The sequence below is a fragment of the Rattus norvegicus genome, chromosome 3 (genome assembly GCF_021556685.1).
Source record: "Rattus norvegicus strain SHRSP/BbbUtx chromosome 3, alternate assembly SHRSP_T2T, whole genome shotgun sequence".
Taxonomy (NCBI): domain Eukaryota; kingdom Metazoa; phylum Chordata; class Mammalia; order Rodentia; family Muridae; genus Rattus; species Rattus norvegicus.
Genome location: NC_141536.1, coordinates 14,066,512 through 14,087,498, shown reverse-complemented (window position 1 = coordinate 14,087,498; position 20,987 = coordinate 14,066,512). Strand labels below are relative to the sequence as shown.

The following is a 20,987-nucleotide window of genomic DNA, read 5'->3' as shown; positions in this document are numbered from 1 at the left end:
CCATCTATCTCCCTTTTAAACGTTGGGGGGACTCTGGTGTTATTATTTCCCCTGTGTGTGCGCCTGTGTTCATGGGAGTGTGTGCAGGTCATAGATTAAAGTTAGGTTTCTTGTATTCCACTTTTTTGTTTGTCTGTTACTTTTGTTTTGTTTATTTCAGACAGAGTTTCTCTGTATAGCCCTGGTTTTCCTGAAACTGCTCTGTAGACCAGGCTGGCCCTGAGCTCAGAGCTCCGCCTGCCTCTGCCCCTGAGTGCTGGGATTAAAGGCTGCGCCACTTCCACCACTGCCGCACTTCTTGTGTTCCAAGTTATTTCTTGAGTTAGGGTCTCTCCCTGAACACGGAGTCCACCAATTCAGCGAGCTCCTGCGACCTGCTTGTCCTTGTCACCTTTCCAGCCCTCAGTATCGGGTTACAGATGCCAACTGCCCCCGCTTTTCATGGTCTTTCCCTGGTTCCTGGGGATCTGGGCCCACATCCTCCTACTTGCCCAGCAAACACTTGACCAACCAAGCTCTCTGTGGCTTTCACAAGCCCATTTCAAAGTGCTTCTAGGGGACAGTAGAGGATTTGTCTAGCATGCATGAAGTCCTGAGTTCAATCTTTATAAAGTTGGCCGTGATGGTGCACACTCTAACTCCAGAAGGAGGTCATTCTTGGTTATGTAGTGATTTGGAGGCCGGTCAAGGTTCTGTAAGACTTCACCCACAAAGTTCTTCTGAATTTGCAGTATTGGTCACTATGGATTCCACCATGAACTCCTGGTAAGTGTGTCCGGCCCCTCCTCTAAAATCCAGCCTGTGGCAGATTGTTGGTCCCTCTCATCATGGCCAGGTACCGCACACTCCAAACATGAATATGACTAAGCCTGGCTTCCTGCCCAGCTTCCCCCTGGCCCCCTGCCATGAGGAGCAGTCCCCATCCCTTCCTCCTCCTCAGTCTTCTGTCACCACAGGCTTGGGCTCTGAAATCTGCTCATCTCCTTCCTTCCTCTTCAGGACCAGCCGGGCTCCTTCCAAAGCCTCCCCAGCCTCTGACACAGACACCTGCCTTGGCCTCTCTGGTCACAGCCTCTTTCAGCTCCCCATAACCACCACTGCACTAGACCCTTCTTCCAGACCTGAGTCTCAACTTGCCTGAGCCTTAGCCGTACTTCCTACTTAGTGTGTCTTGTGTCCCTTGCTCATCAGGTCTCAGGTTCAACCTGGGGCTCTGCCCCTCTCAATAGCAAGTGGGCCTCCCAGGTCTTCCCCACCCTTACCCCACCCCAGTGGGCTGGTTACTTCTTCCTGTGGTGGCAGCTTTATCTCTCATGAGGCTGGGGTCCTGTAGCTCCAGGGTGAGGTTACATCAGGTGAGGCTCTAAAGGTGAGGACAACTAGGATTCCATCCCTTCTGTGTCTTACTTGGCATAAACACACAGCATGGCTGACACAGACCACCAGGCCGTACAGCCTCACCTGCAGCCGCCCTCACTGAGTGAGTGGAATCCAGGCAGGCAGCGATCACACTTCCAGCCAGTCACCGTCAGCTTGCAGGGACAGGTGCCCGAGTTGTCACACTGGAGACTCAGGGAGCCTAGAGGGACACAGGGCAGTGGAGGTGGGAGGAGTTGAGGGAAGGAGTTGAGGAAGGGAGGAGTGGGGACCACTCACCTGCTGGGTGGCAGTCACAGGGTTGGCATGGTGTCTTCGGGTCCCATCTGTAATAGTTCTTCTCACAATGCTCACAATGTGGCCCAGCTGTGTGGTCTCGGCAGCGCTGGCAGTGCCCACCATGGCCCGTGCTCCGATAGAGCTCCCTGTCAAACGTGCACTCCTCAGAGTGCCCACTACAGTTGCAGGCTGGGAGAGATGGACGGTTGTGTGTATGAGGGATGGGCTCTGCTAGGTCTGAGAGGCTGTGCTCTCTGGAGCAGGCATCTTCAAGATGGGTGTGCTTGGTTCATCTTGTCAACCTGACAGGAGCTAGGGTCACCTAGGACACAAACCTTTCGGCAGTTTCTACAGTAGGTTGAGGTGGCAAGACCCATTAAAAATGGATGGCACTGGGAGCTGGAGAAGTGGCTCAGAGGTTAAGAGGACTGTCTGCTCTTCCAGGGGTCCTAAGTTCAGTTCCCAGCAACCACACGGTGGCTCACAACCATCTTTAATGGGATCTGATGCCCTCATCAGCTACGGTGTAATATATATACTATATGTATGTGTGTGTGTGTGTGTGTGTGTGTGTGTGTGTGTGTGTGTGTGTGTGTAATCATTCATCTCTTCCTGCTTCTCCTGGCTGCAGATGTGATGTGATCTTGCTTCATTTCCCTGCCATCATGGTGTCCCCACCAGGAGGAGACCGTACCTTTAAGCTATGAGCCCAAACAAACCTTTCCTTTCATATCCCACTTTGTGGAGCATTTTGTCATAGCAACGAGACAAGTAACTAACGGGAAGGGCCAGAGTCCAGGCTCAGCTTGACCCAGAACACAGAGCCCTGCCATCTGGTGTCCCAAACAGGACACTCTTTAAGAACTAGGTGGGCTACATTAATAAATACTTCAGAACAACGTTGTCCTGGACAGGGGCAGAAGGGTGTGTTAGAAGAGCGAGAGGATGGAGCAGAAGGTGTTTCCTAGTGGGGGGAGACATCTGGGCCTGGGGAGCATTGTCTGCTTGGTGTGTGTATGCTGGAGCAGCGTGCCTCGTGATGGACAGGCAGGGGACAGTGTGAGGTAACCGATGTGTGATACCCAGACGATTGCTGCCAGGAGGCTGGGAGCCTGGGGAGGATGCTGGGGTAGGGGGCGTGTCACTAGGGGAGGGGTGGAACTGAATTTGCACTCTTTGCAGACCCTTCTGTGGAAGCTGGAAACAGGAGACTGCAGGCACCAGAGGAGAGGGTTGCAGAGAAGGAGAAGAGGGATTGTTAGAGAGATGTAAAGGGGAAGGATGTGGGGCTCAGAGGCCGGCTGAGCCGGGAGTCAGGGGTGAAAGGTCAGGCATGAAGTCACATCTTTCAGGCTGCTGTCTGTGAGGGGAGAACTTTAACCGTGTGAGTAATGCAGAGGGGCAGTCTAGTTCTCAGCCACCCACCCTGAAGAGACAGGCACAGACTCAGCCCAAGGGAGCCAGCATCCCTTCCCCAGGGAAGGCAGACCAGCAAGCCAAGAGGAACTCATAAGGACTGTGTTGGGCCCTGGGGCAGCTCCTGCAGACAGAAAAAAGCTGTCTCCTCCACACCCCAGCTCTGGCAGGGCCATGGCCCGAGCCCAGGAGGTCAGCTACAGGGCCGTGTGTGGAATTCTGTGCCCAGCTCCAGGCACCACGCAGTGAAGAGAGATGGGCCCGGACCAGGGAAAGTGGGATGCTGGGGTGGCTGGCACAGACACTGGGAAGGCTCCTCCCTCTCCACCGTCCCCATAGAAGGTTCCAGGGCCCCTTCCTCCCTTCACCAGTGCGTCTTTGAGGTTAAGCAGACAGAGCCACACCACACACAGCTGAAACATCAAAGGACTGCTGGGGGACAGCCGGGGACTGTGAGAAAGGCTGGAGTGGGCGGGGCAGAACCTTGTGGGTGGGGGTGGAAGACTGGATTTCATTAGCTGCCAGGGTTGGAACAGTTAAAACAAAGGGTTAAGTGGAGTTTGGGGACCTTCCCGCCCTCCAACTCCTCTCTGGGTGGACTCTGGAATGACATGTGAGGGAGGGCTGAGGTTCAAGCATCCCTTCGTCTCTCCTGCACAGCTAAGGACCCCACACTGCATGCCAGGCCCACCCAGGAGCAGTCCCCCACTGTGAGGTTTGGAGGATTGTTCCTCAGCCAGTATCATTAGCCCTAGGGCCCTCTGCCTGAGGAACACTCACGCAGACACTCGTTGGCATCCTCTGCGGTGCCGCGGGCCCACGGACGGTCCTGGAAGAAGGGTAGACAACGCTCACAGTCCACTCCCGTGGTGTTGTGCTGGCAGTGACAAGCCAGCTGACCAGCCTCGTTGGGCCCGCACGCACTGGCGTGACCATTGCATTTGCACCTGAGGAGAACACCGGGAAGAGGGGGCCTGGAGACAGCTGCCACAGACACTAAGGGGTGCCTCTCTATGGCAGTGCAATTGTGAGCGTCCCTGAGCCCTGACTACATACCCACGGGTGCGATAAGTAGCACCCTGGGACTCCCAAATATTTATGGAATGAATCTTGTCCCTATTGCTGTGATAAACACCAAGACCAAAGCAAGTTTTTTCCTCTTACACATCTCCACTACAGTTCATTATGAAAGGAAGTCAGGTCAGGAACGAAGGCAGGAGCCTAGAGGCAGGAGCTGATGCAGAGACCATAAAGGACTGCTGCTTACTGGCTTGCTCCCCATGGCTTCCTCAGCCTGCTTCCTTCTATAACCCAGGACCACCTGCCCAGGGCTGGCACCGCCCACAGTGGGCTGGATAATCCCATGTCAATCATTTAAAAAGTCTCAAACGCTTGCCTCGCCTACAGGCCAGACAGGTGGAGATGTTTTTTTCAGTTGAGGGGTCCTCTTTCCAAAAGACTCAAGCCGTGTTGTGTCTTTTTGACAAAATGCTAGCTAACCAGCACTCCTGTCTGCACCAGTCTCCTGGCGCTAGCTTTGAGCCAATTAAGAAACTGAGTCCTGGAAGACTGTCCATGGCTGCCAACTAGTAAATGGCTGCCAAGAAGGTCTCTGCCTGGGCACGGTCCCAAATCAGGGGTGGGGGAACTTGGGACTGAGGGAGAAGTCAATTCAGTTTTCTGGGTCAGGGAGGGCAAGAGGTCACAGGCTCAGTCCTTCTAGGGCTGGGGTCACCTCGGGTAATTCTGCAGTTGTGTCAAAAAGAGCAAGAAAGTAGTGTTCTATTTAGGGGGAAGCTCCCAAGTAGTCCCTGGAGTCTGAGCCCTGAGCCTGAATTCTCATGACACCCACAAGGTCAAGAGATATGTGAACTCCACAAAAAACAAAGACATGCTTTGGGAGGTGGGCAATGAGGAGTTCTGGGTAGAGACTGATTTTGCGTGGCTACCATCACGGGTGGTTTAGAGCCCATGGTGGCCTCATGCTCCTGCCTTGCTCTGAGATGCTCCCAGACACAGCAAAGAGCTCCAGACCTCTAGTGTCTTTGGAGGTGGGAGTGCCTCTGGAGGTGGGAGTGCCTCTGGAGGTGGGAGTGCCTCTGGAGGTGGGAGTGCCTCTGGAGGTGGGAGTGCCTCTGGAGGTGGGAGTGCCTCTGGAGGTGGGAGTGTCTCTGGAGGTGGGAGTGTCTCTGGAAGTGGGAGTGCCTCTGGAGGTGGGAGTGTCTCTGGAGGTGGGAGTATTTTGTGGCAGCAGACACTGCCCATTGCCAGGACCCCATCTCCAATTTGGGAACAGAGGTTTTGGTACTATTTGTTCACAGGATTAGGGTAGGCAGCAACACCCCGCTACTGCTGGTAAGGATGAGTCAGCATCAGTCAGTCTTGGAAGATGGTGGTCATGGGAGTGTGTACTCCTTCCCTGAGAGGATGCTGCAAGCTCCCGCTCACCCATGAATCCTTCTGACCCCAGGGAAGGTGCCGTTCTTTCCTGAGAGTAGCCTTCACAGCCAGCTGTGGGACCCAGGGTGGTTTGGGTCCTGCAGCTGGAACCCAGATGCTCTCTGGCCTGCAGCCCCTCACTGCAGGCACAGCAGATAGAGGTCAGGACCATTTTGGAGTCCTGCTGGGAGGTCTGACCGGACTTACAATGTGTGGGTGGGTCATCTGGAACGTCTCGCCTGCGTCCCCTCAAGTCCCTTCACACATTGTCTTCCGTGGAACTGCTGGTTATTGAGCACAAGTTCCTCCCCACCTTCTCCATCTTTAACATTGCCCAACCAAGCACCTCTGAAGGGTGGGTGCCCAGCATCTGGAAGCCATCCTCACTGCCCATCCATATCCACCGCCTGTCACTTGAGCTAAAGCCTCATCCACTTACTGCTCCCTTGCTCTCCTCACCTTGTCCCACGTTGCTGTACCAAGGCTGGATGGCTCATACTGTCCACCAGACGGGATCTAGAATCACTTAGGAGATAAACCTCTGAGAACCCAGCCTGAGCGTGGGCGGTATCAAGCCATTGACTGGGGTCCTGGGGTGGATAACAAGGAGCAGGCAAGCTCCGTATCAGCATTCCTCTCTCTCTCTGACTCACTTGCTGCCGTCATGCTGCTGGACCCTCAAACTATACTTCGGTGAGCCAAAATCTTTCCTTCCTTAAGGTGCGTCTGTTGGACATTCTGTCTCAGTGTTTTAACAATCGGAGGCTTTCAGCTGCTCCCCAGTGTTGGTGAGATGAGAATGAGCTCTGCCCATGGCCCCATGTCTGCCCTTACTCCAACCTCACAGTCTTCTCCTCCTTCAAGGCTAACTCACGGAGGCTTCTGCCCAGACTGCTGCCCCGTGCATCCCCACGATTTGTTCTGCAGAGCTGACTCAGGCCATGGGCACACAGGGGCACACTAATGTGTTTATCGAGAGCACCGGATTCATGTCTGCTATGCCCCAGGCCTGAGGTTCATTGGGATTCATTTTCCCCTCTCTTTCCTGGTGGGAAGATGTTGGGGGTGGTCTGTGGAGGCAGAAGGAAGCCAGCAGCAAGGGCCTCAACTGCAGGTATTGGGAGGATCCTGTTCATTCCTCATCTGGATCACTGCAGGTACCTTACTAGCAGCTGCTCTGTGGCTCTCAGACCTGAGGTACGGGGCCTGTTCCCTACCCCCCACACCCCCTGCACCCATCCTGTGCCTTGCTTCCAGCCTACCTGCCACCCACAGAGAAGTCAGACACAGCGTAGTAGTAAGACTGGAGCACTCTGGGGTCCTTGAAGATGTCATCCCCAAACGTGTTGAGACGATCCAGAGAGATCAGGAGATCGGTGCTGGTAACCCACTCCTTGGAAAGGAAACAGGGACACCATCACCAAGTGCTCTTGACCTGCTCCACTGAGAAATCCTGCCCCCTGGTCCTTGGAAAGTGGGGGTGGTCCTGGGGCACAGGAACAAGCTGGCTGAGACAAATCCTGAGGGCAGGACAGGAATTAGGGGACCTGGGCCAATCTTGGGGCTGCTGGCAATTCTGGTGACAAGGCCCAAGGTCTTGGAGCCTTTGTTTCCCCATGTGTAAAATGCAACCAGGTTAGTAGCTCCCCTGTGGGTGTGAGGAGGAGGAGGAGGGTGGTAATGTCAACTACTGTGTGTGGGGCCAGGCATCAGCACAGACGTGTGTATGTGTGTGTGTGTGTGTGAATGAGTGTGTGTGTGCGTGTGTGTGAGTAAATGAGTGTGTGTGCGTGTGTGTGTGAATGAATGAGTGTGTATGTATGTTGTGTGTGTAAGTGAGTGTGTATGTGTGTGAGTGAGTGAATGAGTGTGTGTATGTGTGTGAATGAGTGTGTGTGTGCGTGTGTGTGAGTGAATGAGTGTGTGTGTGCGTGTGTGTGTGAGTGAATGAGTGTGTATGGTGTGTGTGTGTGAGTGAATGAGTGTGTGTGTGCGTGTGTGTGTGAGTGAATGAGTGTGTGTGTATGGTGTGTGTGTGTGAGTAAGTGAGTGTGTGTGTGTGTGTGTGTGTGTGTGTGTGTGTGTACACAGGGCTGAGGCAGCTTGTCTGAGACCCTGGTGTGCGGGTCACCTGCCTTCTCCCCAGCTCCGCTTTCTCCCGGTAGCTCCTCACAGGCAGAGGATTGACACTCCCGGAACATGAGCCCCACAAGCCAGAGCCCCTGGGTTCTGCCTGGCACATAGCAGACCCTTGATAGATTCTTGCTGATCACAGGCTGGATGAGCAGCTTCCCCGTGGAAGCGCGTGGTGAGGAAGTGGGGGGATGCACGTGGAGAGTGACATTTCCATCCGCCTGCTGTTATAATCAGAGGCGGCTCCGGCTGAATATTAATCAACGTTTTAATTCAACCCAGGAGCCCCTGGCTTAGCAATCAGGCCGTCAGGATGGAGAATGAGCTCCTGGCATAGTTGCTCCTCACCCCAGCAGGACTCAGTCCTGAGAACTCTGTGCAGCATGGAGACGGCGGGTCCCTGTCACTCTCCAAGTCACCTGGGGCTGGGATTTGCAAAGGTCACTGTGCTTTCAGAGTTCTGTTGAAGGCAGGCCTGACTGTGAGAGGTTGAGGTAAGGCTGGAGTCCACCTTCTCCCTCCTCCCTTCCCTCCTCCTCCTCCTCACCCTCTTCTTCCTCCTCTCTCCCTCCTCCTTTTCCCTTTTATTCTTCCTCTGACAGGATTGCCTTCATCCCAGACTGGCCTCAGACTCACAAGTAGCCCTGGATGGGCCCTGAATTCCCAATCCTTCTGTCTCCACTTCCGATGTGCTAGCATTACACAAGTGTGCCCCACCACACCCAGTTTATGAGGTCTTGGGGACGGAACCCAGGGCTTCATTTGTGCGAGGCAAGCACTCTGCCCACTGAGCCATGCAAGTTTAGAACCCCTGCGTTTCTTGTTTGTGATGCTGGGGTCAAACTTAGGGTCCTATGCATGCCAAACAAGCATGTTATCTCCGATGCTTACTGCAGCCTGGGGCTCTGGGTCCTCAGAGGGCCCCTGGGAGATGCTGAGGCCTCTGCGGACCAGGGAGCCAAGGCCTGGGTGGGCACTCAAGTGACTCGTCAGTGCAAGTATTGTGAGTATGCAACCAAGGACAGAGAAGGGGGTCTCTGAACACATTTCCCCTTAGGCAGTCAGCCACCTGGGCGCTGGGGAAACCAGGCGGACTGCAGGCTGCCCTGGGGCCCTTTCTGCTTCTGTTTATTGAAATGATACATAAACAAACAAAAAAATTAGAAATGGCTGGGCAGTGGTGTTACACACCTTCAATTCCAGCACTCAGGAGGCTGAGCCAGGAAGATCTCCTTCAGTTGGAGGCCAGCCCTGGTCCATAGAGTGAGTTCTGTGAGCCTCGGGCTACACAGAGAAATCCTTTCTTGAAAAATTAAATAAATTCATTACATTTAAAAATAAAAATAAACCGGGCATCCACAAAAGATGGTAGGATTTTAGGGTTGAGGGTATCTCTGCTGGAAGATCTCTCAGGTCCTTAGCTCTGCTGGTTTGTTTACTGTTCCCTGACACACGTCCCATCCCATTCCCCACCCATCCCCCATCCCCATCCCCCAGGCCCTGCCATCCACTTACCTGCAGCACAGGGCTCTCCTCAAAGTTGTAGGCACTGGGACGGCCCTCCAGAGTGGAGAAGGCCACGTTGCCCCCATTCAGGGGGGAGATGTCGCTGAACTCAGAGGTGCAGAAAGCCACCCTCTCATCTTCACCAGGTCGCAGGTAGTGGCCCTCAGGATGGCCATAGGTTTTCTGGCAGGAGGCACTGTAGTATTGGTAGGGCTCCCAGGGGCCACCCGTGTGCGTGCGCTTGTAGATGGCAAAGCTCTCGGGGCGGCTGGTGTGGAACTTTAGCCTCACATAGGTGATCTCATAGGCCTTCCCTGCAGCCAGGCAGATGGAGATCATCTTAGAGAAGGGAACAGGTACACAGCCCTGGAACGGGGGTTGGGTGGGGTGGGGAGGCGGGAGTGGGGTGAGGAGGCTGGACAGGATGGCTGATGGCAGAAACTCCCTGGAGCTTTGAGTCAGAGGGCCACCATGAGGGTCAGAGAGGAGCATGGGGAAGGCTACACCTGTAGGCCTCCCAGCGACTCGCCCACCCTGTATCCAGCTCAGCTCCCCCCTTTGCTAGGGAACCCGAGACATTGTGAACCGTTATTCCCTGAATGGCATTGTCTCTTTTTGCTTAGTGAACAAGCAAAAACAAATAAGTAAGGTAAAACAAAGACCATAATATTCAGTACCACGGAGGACATGTGATAAGTTAGACCCCCACAGCTGGGAGTAACAGGGGAAGTGGCTCTTTAGGAAGCAGGCTGGTGGTGCTGCCTCAGGATGCTGAACTGGGTTGCTGTTCAACCCAAGAATTCCACTCGAAGGCAGATGGCCAAGAACAACAGAAAGACCTGTGCCCCAGAACGACTAGACACACATGTCCACAGCAGCACTCAGAACGCCCCAAATGCCTGCCAACCATGTAGAGGAATTCTTACCATGGCGACAAGGAGGGACGTCTCAGTGTGTGCCACCTGGCCACGGCCTGTGAGAGGTGGTGCTGAAGCCGCTAACACAGAAGGCCCTGCTGGCTGACCTCACTTACGCCGAGTGCCCAGAAGCAGCCAAGCCACAGACAGGAAGTAAGATGGTGGTATTTGGAAGTCGGGGTGAGACTTTGGAATAAGTGGTAATGACTGCAAATGGACACAGGGGTTTTAGGGACTGATGAGAACACCCCCCAGTCAACACAGTGGTCGGTATGTGAACCCGTGAGTATAAGAATCATGGGATTGTGTGGTTTTATGTTCGAGGGATGAGAGGCAAAGCCAGCAGTTAACATCTGCAAGCCTTGTATGGCTGAGCTGAGCCTTGAACACACACGCACGCACGCACGCACGTACATGCACACGCATATGCACACGCACAGGACAATAACAAGGGGTGGTGGCAACACAGAGAGGCTATCCTGTGCACTGGAGATGGTAAGTTTTTTTGTTTTTTTTTTTTTCTTTTTTTTTTTTCCGGAGCTGGGGACCGAACCCAGGGCCTTGCAGGGCCTTGAGCTTGCTAGGCAAGTGCTCTACCACTGAGCTAAATCCCCAACCCCCGGTAAGGTTTTTTAAAATGCCATCACTATGGTTAACAGACACAGGTCATTAGAAAATCAAAAGCCAGCCTTACCCTACAACCTGGCAAGCCTAGTGTGACATACCCTCAGAGAACGGTAGCCAGGCCCCAAGGAAGAGACATGTGCATCAGTGTTCACAGCACCCACTGCTCAGGACAGCCAAGGGGCAGAAATAGCCCAGGCCATGCAAACAGATGGCCCAGCTGTGCAAAAGACAGCTGTTCAACCTGGAAAAGTGGGGCAACTTTGACCTTTGGGCCTAAAATACAGACAAGCCCTGAGGGTGTGGTGCTAGACAGAAGAAGTATGTCACAGACCAACACTGCAGGCGTGCCTTGCACCCACACGCACAGAGGCGGACAGTGTCAGCTCAGGGAGGGGCTGAAGGATGACTCAGTGCCCAACAGCACCCGACTGCAAGACAGGAAGACAAGTTCTAGTCTCCAGCACCCATGTAAAAAGTCAAGCACAGCTGCATGTACCTGTGACCCCAGAATGGAGTGGGTGGGAGTTGGGGAGGACAAAGACAAGCAGATCCTAAGACCTCAAGTGCCAGCCAGCCTCAACCCAAGCAGCAAGCTCCTAGTTCAGGGAGAGATCCTGTCCCAAGGCAGCAAGGTCGGAAATGATAAAGGAAGATAGTTGTTGATTTACTCTGGCGTGGTGTATGCGTGCATAAGTGTGTGTGTGTGTGTGTGTGTGTATGTGTATGTGTGTGCATGTATGTATGTGTGTATGTGTGTGTATGTGTGTATGTATGTGTGTGCATGTGCATGTGTGTATGTGTATATCTGTATATGTATGTGTGTATGTGTATGTACATGTGTGTATGTGTGTGCATGTGTGTGTATATGTGTGTATGTATGTGTGTATATGTGTGTATGTATGTGTGTGCATGTGTGTATGTGTGTGTATGTGTGTGCATGTGTGTATATGTGTGTATGTGTGTGTATTGTGTATATGTGTGTGTATGTGTGTGTATGTGTGTATATGTGTATATGTGTATATGTGTATGTATGTGTGTATGTGTGTATATGTGTGTGTATGTGTGTATATGTGTGTGTGTGCACATGCATACATACAGTAATGCAGGGTTATCAAGATTGTTCAGTGCTTAAGAGCATGTGCTGCCCTTACAAAGCACTGGAGTTCCCAGCACTGGGACACTTAGAACCCTCTGTAACTGTGACTACAAGGGACCTGGATCTCTCTTTGACCTCCCTGGCACCTCCCCTCACGTGTACATACCCACACACAGACACGCACACTCATATACATAATTAAAGTATAAAATAAATGTCCTGTCTAAGGATTGTCCATTTTATAAGTACACTGGAGCCACGGGGCCTCGTGGCAGGGCAGCCTGTTCTGTTTCCTAAGGTAACAGAGCCTGGAGTCCTTGTACAGGTTCAGAGCGGGAGGAGTGTGTTTGTGACTCCAAACTGCACACACTTGAACATGGATACAACTATGTGTACTTCACCATAATAAAAAAAATTAGCGTAAATATACTGTCCCTCTGGGACAGCAGTTTGGTGACAGAGATGAGGAACCGAAAGAATATCCCCAGAATCAGACAAAGAAGCCTTTGTGGGTGGAGGGAGGGGGTCACTACCTAATAGCCCAGACCAATCGTCAAGGTATTATATAGACTGGGGAAACCAAGCGTCTGAAGAAATAACCAAAGGGACAGCAGTTCCCATAATGACCAAAGCCATTGACGGTCTGCAGAGTCGAAGCCCCCCCTGGGAAAGTCAGAATCAAAACAAAGGATGCAGGTACTACGAAGGATCCTAAAAGGAGACCATGATGGGCAGCGCCAGGGCCTGGGAGGGCAGCTCACCTGATAAAGTGTGTGCCACAGGAGCAGAAGGATCTGAGCTCGAATTCTTAGCACAAAAGGCTGAGGTGCAGGATGCTCGCCTGTGACCCCAGACATGAGGATGGATACAGGCTCACTGGCTGTAGCTGAATCTGTGAGAGGCGACGTCTCAAAAGTAGAGAACAACTGAAGGACAACACCCGCTTACCTCTGGTTTCCACACAACTCAGACATACAGATACATAGAAATCACACGCAGACACAATTTGACAAAAAAAAAAAAATTTAGAAGACCAGGTCCCAGTTAGGTGTGGTTGTATGTGCCTCATCTCAGCACTCAGGAGGTAGAGGCAGGAGAATTAGTAGTTCAAAGCCATCCTTGGCTGTACAGTGAGTTCAAGGCCCACTGGGCTGCATGCGACTGTCTCAGAAAAACCAAACAAAAGGCACGGGCCCCAAAGACAGCCGGCTAATTGGCGAGCATGTTTGTCCTCGGAACTCAGCACAACTGTTCCTCCTTCAGTTTCCCTCTGTTTTTCCCAATTTTCTTTCCTGGAGCTTGTTCTAATTTAAAACTGGAGAAAGCCCAGTTTTACAAAACTTTTTAAAAAGCAACCGCCTTGCCAGGTTCCGTTTTAAGACGTTTTTCTAAAGTTCCGTGGCAGCACAGTTGGCACTGGGCTTCTGAGCCCTTCAGAAGAGGATGCATCAGGGCCTGGGCTGGGTCAGGCAGTGTCTGGCTGGCTCCCCAGTTAGAGCGCCAGGCCCAGATGTGCCCAGATGTGCTCACACTGGGGCAGACACAAGTCCTGCAGGCTCGGTAAACAGTGAGCAGTCAGACACCTCCTGGGAGGGAGCCAGGAGACACTTCAAAGGTGGCTGGGAGGGAGGCTGCCCTCGGATAAAGGGGGTCACTCGGACTGCATGCGAGCAAACAATGTCTGTGGTGGAAAACATAGAGGCTCCTTACTGGCCAAGCCAGGAGGCGAGAGCTGCTGAGACAACATCACAGGGGCGCCGTGGGAAGGTTTGTTGGAGAGTTTAATTAGGAGAGCAACTCCAACCTGCTCTGTAAGGATAGGCAGTGGGAATGGCTCCAATGTACAGTGACAGGCATAAACCCACAGTCACCCAGGCTCTTGTAAGCTCCAGGGCCAGTGAGGTTCCAAGGTGACGGTTTTGCTCCTAAGCTCTAGGCCACCCTGTATACAGCTCTCCTACCTCAAATGCTGCTTTCCCCAACTCCCTGACTACCTCCCGTGCATCTCAGATTCTCCACAGTGAACATCTACCATATATATGCCAGACACCAGCCGAACACATCCTGCACACTCTCTGGACCCCCCAATTCCGTAGTCATGTGGGTTCCATTGACAAGATGCGCTTCATTAGCAAGAAGTTCACAGCTCAGGGAGAAAAGGTCTCAACTCCACACAGAGAACAGTCGATCTCTCTTGGTCCTCCAGCCCTCACAAAGGCTATACAGAGCCAGGTACCCTTCCGCCAGGGGCTTGCTGGGTACTCCGGGGAGACAGGAGTTCTGGGAAGGGGATGCAGATACTGATGAAAACAAAGAGATGTGTCCCCAGCCCTTGATGGTTCAGATGCTGTGGCCGCCATGGCAAAGGCCACCTGAGAGAAGCACCAGCATGCTAAGGCACATCTACCCCACCAGCTGGGACATACAGCCTGTCAAGACCTGGGTCTGCCACAAATCGAGTTGGCCGGCATCTGGTGCTGACCTGGTGGGTAGGCCAGGCTTATTTTTGGAAGATGGAAAGAAAACAAACTTTAATTACAGCCATCTGGGGATCCGGGAGGGGTTGGGGCGGGGGTGGCGCCAAAGGGGCAGCGAGATTTGAGCTGTAACACATGGGCAGGCCAGACTGATACCCACCCGCTGGGAACCGGTTCCAGTGTGAGAATGATCCCAGGCCTCAGTCCCAGGTCCTGACACCCATCATCAAGTTCTTCAGTTCCCAAGCAAGGCTCTTGGCAGTCTTGGGCATCTTGAGTCCCTGTGAAGAACTGGGTGTTCTCGGAGATCACAGAGGAACCAGCCCTGTCCCCTCTGTACTACACCTAACAGTCAAACTGTCCAGTCTGGGGCTGGAAAGATGGCTCAGCGGCTAAGACCTCTTCCAGAGGTCCTGAGTTCAATTCCCAGCAACCACATGGTGGGTCACAACCATCTGTAATGGGATATGGTGTGTCTGAAAACAGCTACAGTATACTCCTATACATTAAATAAATAAATAAGTAAATTAAAAACGCAAAACAAAACTGTCCAGTCTGGCCTTGCAGAGGACAGGTTTTCTCTGGCGATTGCATAAGGCTTTGTGTCAAGATCACTCTGAGGTCGGTCGGGTCCCAGCTGTGATTGCTGGAGTCTACAGAAGGGGGATGGGCATTCCGGACCACCATAGCTGGCCATAAATAAACACGTGTAATAAACAGGGGCGGGGCGGAGGAATTGCTAGAGAGCAGGGAATCCAGAGAGTGATGGAGCAATCTGGCACACGTTAATTCTTTGAGCTGAAGAGGACACTGAGTTGAGAAGTACTTGCCTAAGTATATGGAGAGATGAGAGGGGAGTGCTTTTCTTTAAGAAGTGTACAGAAAACAAGAGACACGGTGGCAGTGGTTTTGAGCGTGGTATTAATCACATTTGCAACTGTCATGTAGTCACTAACAACGTCACCTCGCGGCTTCTGCAGCTTCCCAAACTGAAAGCTTGTTCTCTTAAACATTAGCGTCTCATCGCCTCCCCAGCCCCTGGAAACCCCATCCCACTTTCCGCCTTTATGAATCTGACAGCTCAGGAACTTTCTAGAAGGAGAACCATGATGTGCCTGTCCCTCATGACTGGCTAACAGCCCTAGCGCTCACTCCTATTGGATCACGCATCATTTTGCTTTGTTTCTGGGTAAACACTGCACTGTGGAGATGGTCTCCACACAGTTGAGCTGCAGCCTAGGTCTGAGTTGGGAAGCTCAGGTGGACGATGGAGGCCTTTGGGAAGACAGATCATCTCAGAAGTGGGTCATGATTCCAGCATGTGAAATCGGGGCATGAGATCAATCGTTGTAGGCCTTGCCTTGGAAGGGCCAGGGCCAGGCAGGAGGAGGCTAGGTTTTAGAATAAAAAACGAGAAGGGCCGACCTTCACTCCCTTGCTCCTGCTGGGGAAGCTCGGTGCTGAAGAGTCACTCATCAAATGCCTGGCTTCTCCATGACTCATTGGATAGCTCAGTGCCTCAGTTTCCCCGTTTGCAAGATGAAAATAACAATCTGAGGAGGGCTAAGCGATCAGATTTCTGCAAGGCTCTTGAACAGCAGGTTCTCAAGTGACTGTCAGCCTCCCTGTCTGGCCATTCGATGACCGACATTGGCTAAAAAGCAGGCAGGGGACCTGTTGCTCAGGATGGAGCGAAGCTGTAAAGCCAAGGACCCTCGTCCATTCCACGGCAGTTCAGAGCTGGTAATGGGGCCACACTGGACCTAGTCAGGAGTATAAGCAGGTACAGCCCTGAGGGAGGTCCCTGGAGGAGGGCATCTTAAGCTGGATAGACAGCACATGTTCCCTGCCTCTCCCCAGAGCTTGGGATCTGGTACCCTATGGGTGCCCACTGGTTTATGAGTTAGTCTGGATGACTGGATGTTGAGGAGAGAAAGTGAACCTGTAGAAGCGAGGGCATTTACAGCAAGGACCCACAGGATGAGAAAGGAGAGCCTTTCGTTTACCTGGAGAGGACCATGGTGGTAGTCAGAGCAGGTTAGGTGGAAAGAGATCACGGTGGCCCAGAGTCCACTTACTCCCTTCCCCCAATGAGGGACATTCTACCTTTGCAACTCCTAGATCACTGTGGGAGGTCCTGAGGCATGGGGACAAGGCCGGCTGGGCCTAGGGCCACTTCTGTGGGTGGAGGGAGGCTATCCAAGACCACTGCCTTGACTCTTGACCTGCCTGAGCCTAGCATTCCAGCCAAATCCCCCAGGGAGGTGGAAGGAGGACACTGTCCCCAAGCTCTGACCCTAGCCAAGGCAAACATACCACCCACTCCACAGGAAGGCACAGCTGAGCGGAGGCTCAAGAGACTAGGGAGCTTTGGGGCTTCTGGGGGTGGGGTGTCCTGTGGGGTCTCTGGTCCAGTTTCTACCCAAGCCAAGCTCTTCTCTGTGACTGTTTAACCTCTACACTTTTCTCTGAGCCATCTAGGCTCGGAGGGTTCCAGATCTATGCTGCCTCCATCTGCTTCTTTGGGCCTAGAGCACTCTGACTTCTTCTGGAGACTCTCAGCACCTTCAGGCCTTGAAAGGCCACTGCTGACCCTCCCAGCTGAGGCTTTTGGGCCCCATATATTTTCTCAGACTTAGGTTTTCCCCACATGGTCTTATGGTTAGCTTGCAGTCCTGGACTTAGCTGTATTCTTTCTTGGGGGATGGGATGGAGGTTTGAGAAAGAGTTCTCAATGTAGTCCTGGCTGTCCTTGAACTAACTCTGTAGACCAGACTGGCCGCCAACTCAGAGGTCTGCCTGCCTCTGCCTCCTGAGTGCCAGGATTAAAGGCGTGCCCACCACTGCCCTGCCATAGCTATATTCTATGGCCAAGAGCAAAGGTTCTACAGGTCCTGGCAGGTGGTGTGGGGATGATTCTATTTTGCCCTGCACTTGGAGACCCGGAACTCAGAGAAATATTTCTATGGTCCTGGGAGAGTCCTGACAATCCAAGACAGGACACCAAGAGCCACTGCACCGGGTTCTAGGGTGGAGATGCAGAAAACTCCATGCCAACCTGACCCGTTTACTCTCTGTTCTAAGTGAGAGCAGCAGCAGAGCCCTGGAGTTGAGCCCTGTGTAATCCCAAACAACCGCTTCATCCTCAGAACCTCAGTTTCCCCACCAATGCAGGATAAATTCCTCCCGGCTGAGATGCTGGTCCTTGAACAGTCTGTCATCCAACGACCCTCTATTTCCCCTTCTCCCATCCACCCCTCGCGCCAGCTCGGCCAGCTTCTCCAGGCATTAGTCGAAGCCCTGAGAGCAGTCAGCTCCACCAAACAGCCCCACTGTGGCCTTTCACCACAAGCAGGGAGACATGGCCCAGCAGCTATTGCGGGATAGGATTTAGACCAGATGTCAGGAGCTGCGGGGAGCTGGGAACGTGGTGACCTCCCTCCCAAGCTGACCTCCGCCTCCTCTTCTCCCTGCTCCTCACCCCGACCCCCAGGGGACTCTGGCCAGAGCTGCCTTCTACTTTCCACTCTTAAGAGCCTTCATGAAGGGGGGGGCACCCAGCAAACAAGGGCAGCAGAAAAACAGAGGGGCTGTTCCCAGCCCACCTCAGCTAACAGCCAAGGCCCTCTGGATTCTGGATATTATGAGTCCATGGGCTTAGCTACAGCAGAATTAAGACACCGAGCCCCCAGATGGGCCAGCACAGCAATGACCTGGGTCGGGATGTCTTTTGGAACAGGGTGAGCCCTTATTCCCTGATAGAGAGCCCACCCGCAGTGCTCAGCCCCCACCCAGGGCTTCCAACTCCATGAGGACCATGACAACTCCAATCTGAGCACCTGTGGCTGTCATATTGTCCTCAGAGGCGGCAAGTGTTTTTATTTTGTTATTTGTTTATTTGTTTGTTTGTTTGTTTTGAGACAGAGCCAGGGCTAGTCCAAAGCTCTTGATCTTCCTGCCTGCACCTCCTGAGTTCCATCAGTTTATGTCAAGCTGGGGCTGGTGGAAGCCAGGGCCTGTGCCTGCTAGGCAAGCACTCTGCCAGCTGAGCTGCTTCCCCAGCGTTCCTCTTGTCTCCACTGTATAAGCAGGGAAACTGAGGTACATCAAGAGCACTGCCTTCCAGTGGATGGTTTTATTATGCCTGCACTCAAAAAGTCTATTGCATGATGTCTACCCTATCCTGCTTTCAGACCCATCAAGAGAACTCTGAGCTGACCGAGTGCCCAGGATGTGGTGTGGCTGTTATCCATCCGCCCACCCATCCACCCATCCATCCACCCATCCATCCATCCACCCATCCATCTATCATCCACCCATCCACCCATCCATCCTTTCATGGTACAAGCCCTCTGTGCCTCACGCATGTGCGAGTGTGTGATGCCTTTGCTCACTCAGAGCCCAGGATCTGTGGGTTCCAGAGGCTGCTTGTTGAAGCATCTAGAGGCTGCAGGAGCACGCATCAGGCAAAGTGTCAGCAGAGTGTGAGCAAGGCTGCCCTCTAAGGCAAACACAGGGCTTCCCACCCTGACAGCACCCCCCTGGTGCCCGAGGCTAGAGTTCCCTCCATGGCATCTGGATTTCATGGGCACGTGTGACAGCCTTTGTTAGAGAACACAGTGTCTCCTTCCCTGCCCCAGATTCCTCCCATGGCCTTGAGGTCTTGCCAGCCCCATTGGCCACCACCTCCCCTAGCTTCCTGTCTGGGCAGACCCCACCCCATCCAAGTTCCACCTCCTCCTCTCGACAGTCAGAGGCAATGTGTCCTCGCCCCTGGGAACTGGGTTTGGGATGCAAAGGGAATGTGCTTGCCTCTACTGCTGAAGGGGTTAAATGTCCTTCCCACCTCCCCTTTCTGGGGACAAGTTCATTTCCTAGTCTTTGTCAGGGCTTTGCCACCCATGGCTGGGAAGCACCAGTGTAGTCGTGGGTGGCACAGCACATGCCAATTTTATATCCTGACCTCCATTGCACAGGGTCCTGACTGTCATGTAGTAGCTGTGTGTCTTTGCACAAAACACTTTAACCTCTCTGAGCCTCCAGCTTTTCACTGGGGCATAGTCTCGTCTGACATTGTCCAAGCTCCACTCAGAATGTGCCTGGGAACGTTTAGCATCATGCTGAGAATGTATGCAGCTCAGGGGAAGAGTGCTTAGCTAACGGGCTTCCTTCTGCGGCTGGAGACTGCCCTCGAATGAGATTCCAGTAGCGAAATGTATGGATATTGGCTCTTACTAGGACACAGGAAGGCTATAGCCTCAGGTCACGTTTAGTGCTGAAATGAGTTATGAAAATATCAAATCCAAGTTATCAAAGCTTTGGAAGATTTGCACAGTATCCAGGGCATACCAAGGAGCCTAAGAAGGTCACTGGGCTCATCTGGACTTGGAGCGGGCAGAGAAGAGTCCAGTTTCAGTGTAGAAGTGGATCCCTGGGTTCCCAGCCCCAGGGGCCCAATGCTCCCTCCTCTTGCCTCGGGCTGGGTGGAGCAATCACGAGCAATGCAGAGGGGCCATGCCAAATGCCCAGGCTGGCTATCCAGTGGCAGGAAGAAGCCGACTGTCCTGCCCAGGGTGCTGTAGCATTCGCGTTTGGTGGCGACTCCCCTACCTCCCATGTCCACAGGGCATGGGAGGTGACCATCAAAAGAACGAAGGATGGACCTCCTTAGAGGAGGATCACCATGGAGGTGTCACCCCGCCGTCTCTAAAAGTTAGTTCTTCCAGGGAATTGTTGCTCCACCCAGTCCCACAGTTCTGCAAAAGCTGAGGGGGGCTTTCTGCTCTCCCAAACCTTTAGGGGAAACCCTTGGGCCAGCCTCCTGCTACCCAGGGCCTTCAGATTCTGACTCCTTACCTGTGGGTACTATAGCCTGCCCCAGAGTGCACAGCCCTCTGCGGGGTGGGGTGGGGTGGGGTGGGGTGTCCCATCGTCTGGAGACAAGGTGACAGGGTGCACGCTTACCTAGATGCAGGGTCAGGTTAACCGAAGTGGGATACTGCACCCCGAAGGCCATGGACGGACTTTGCCACCAGGTGCTGTCATCAGGGCTGTGGAAGTCTGTGAGGTAGGAGGCGTCGTGGCGTCGCCGGGGGTCAGCATCATCACAGCGCTGGCACTGTGGCCCAGCTCCTGGTGCCCCCACGTGCGGACAGAAGTCCTCTGGGGGCTGTCCGCACGTGTGCGAGGCCTCGGCGCGTCGGCCGAACGCCGCGTTCTCGAACTCAGGCAGACAGCGCTGTGCGCGTCCCGCACCGTCGTAGCAAGAGCCCATGCCCGCACCCGTCGCGCAGTGCGCCTTCAGCATCACCAACGCCACACATACCACCGTTGCCAGGCGGGACAGGATCCCGGACACAGCCATGGCCGGCGCCTCGCTCCTCACCGCGCCAGTATCTACTCTGCGCCTTGATCTGCGCTTGGCCCCTCTGCGCTCCACTAGCCCCCAGAGTCCTCCCCAGCAGGCGGAACCCGAAGGCATCTGAGGGCGGGACACAGGCAGGCGACACCCCACCATCAGAGCTCCGTCCCTTCGTGCTCACCCCCACCTGCTGGACGTGCCTGGGAGTGCCTGCTTGTTCTGGCTAGGCCGCGGACTCTGGAAACTGTGAACCTGGCTCTTCGATCCTCCCTGAAAAATGGTCTCGGTGGTCATTATGCTAATGGATACTTCTATGGGAGCCATGCACCTGGGTACCTTTCTGAGCGGAAAGGCAAGAC

General features: G+C 53.6%; 1 protein-coding gene across 2 annotated transcripts in view; it reads right to left on the bottom strand.

Annotated features, from left to right (window-relative positions):
• Lamc3 (laminin subunit gamma 3) overlaps window positions 1-20,714 on the bottom strand; it is a 61,088-nt gene extending 40,374 nt beyond the window's left edge. The window contains exons 1-6 of one of the 2 annotated variants that reach the window (XR_015683094.1): window positions 20,232-20,714; window positions 9,160-9,464; window positions 6,774-6,904; window positions 3,853-4,019; window positions 1,657-1,845; window positions 1,462-1,579 (exon numbers count right to left, since the gene is read on the bottom strand). Coding sequence is in view for 1 of the 2 variants with exons in the window: in NM_001107830.1 (NP_001101300.1) it covers window positions 1,462-1,579; window positions 1,657-1,845; window positions 3,853-4,019; window positions 6,774-6,904; window positions 9,160-9,464; window positions 20,232-20,631 (1,310 nt within the window). In the remaining variant the exon portion in view is untranslated. 2 annotated transcript variants of the gene reach the window in all.
• Between the last annotated feature and the right edge of the window lie 273 nt (window positions 20,715-20,987).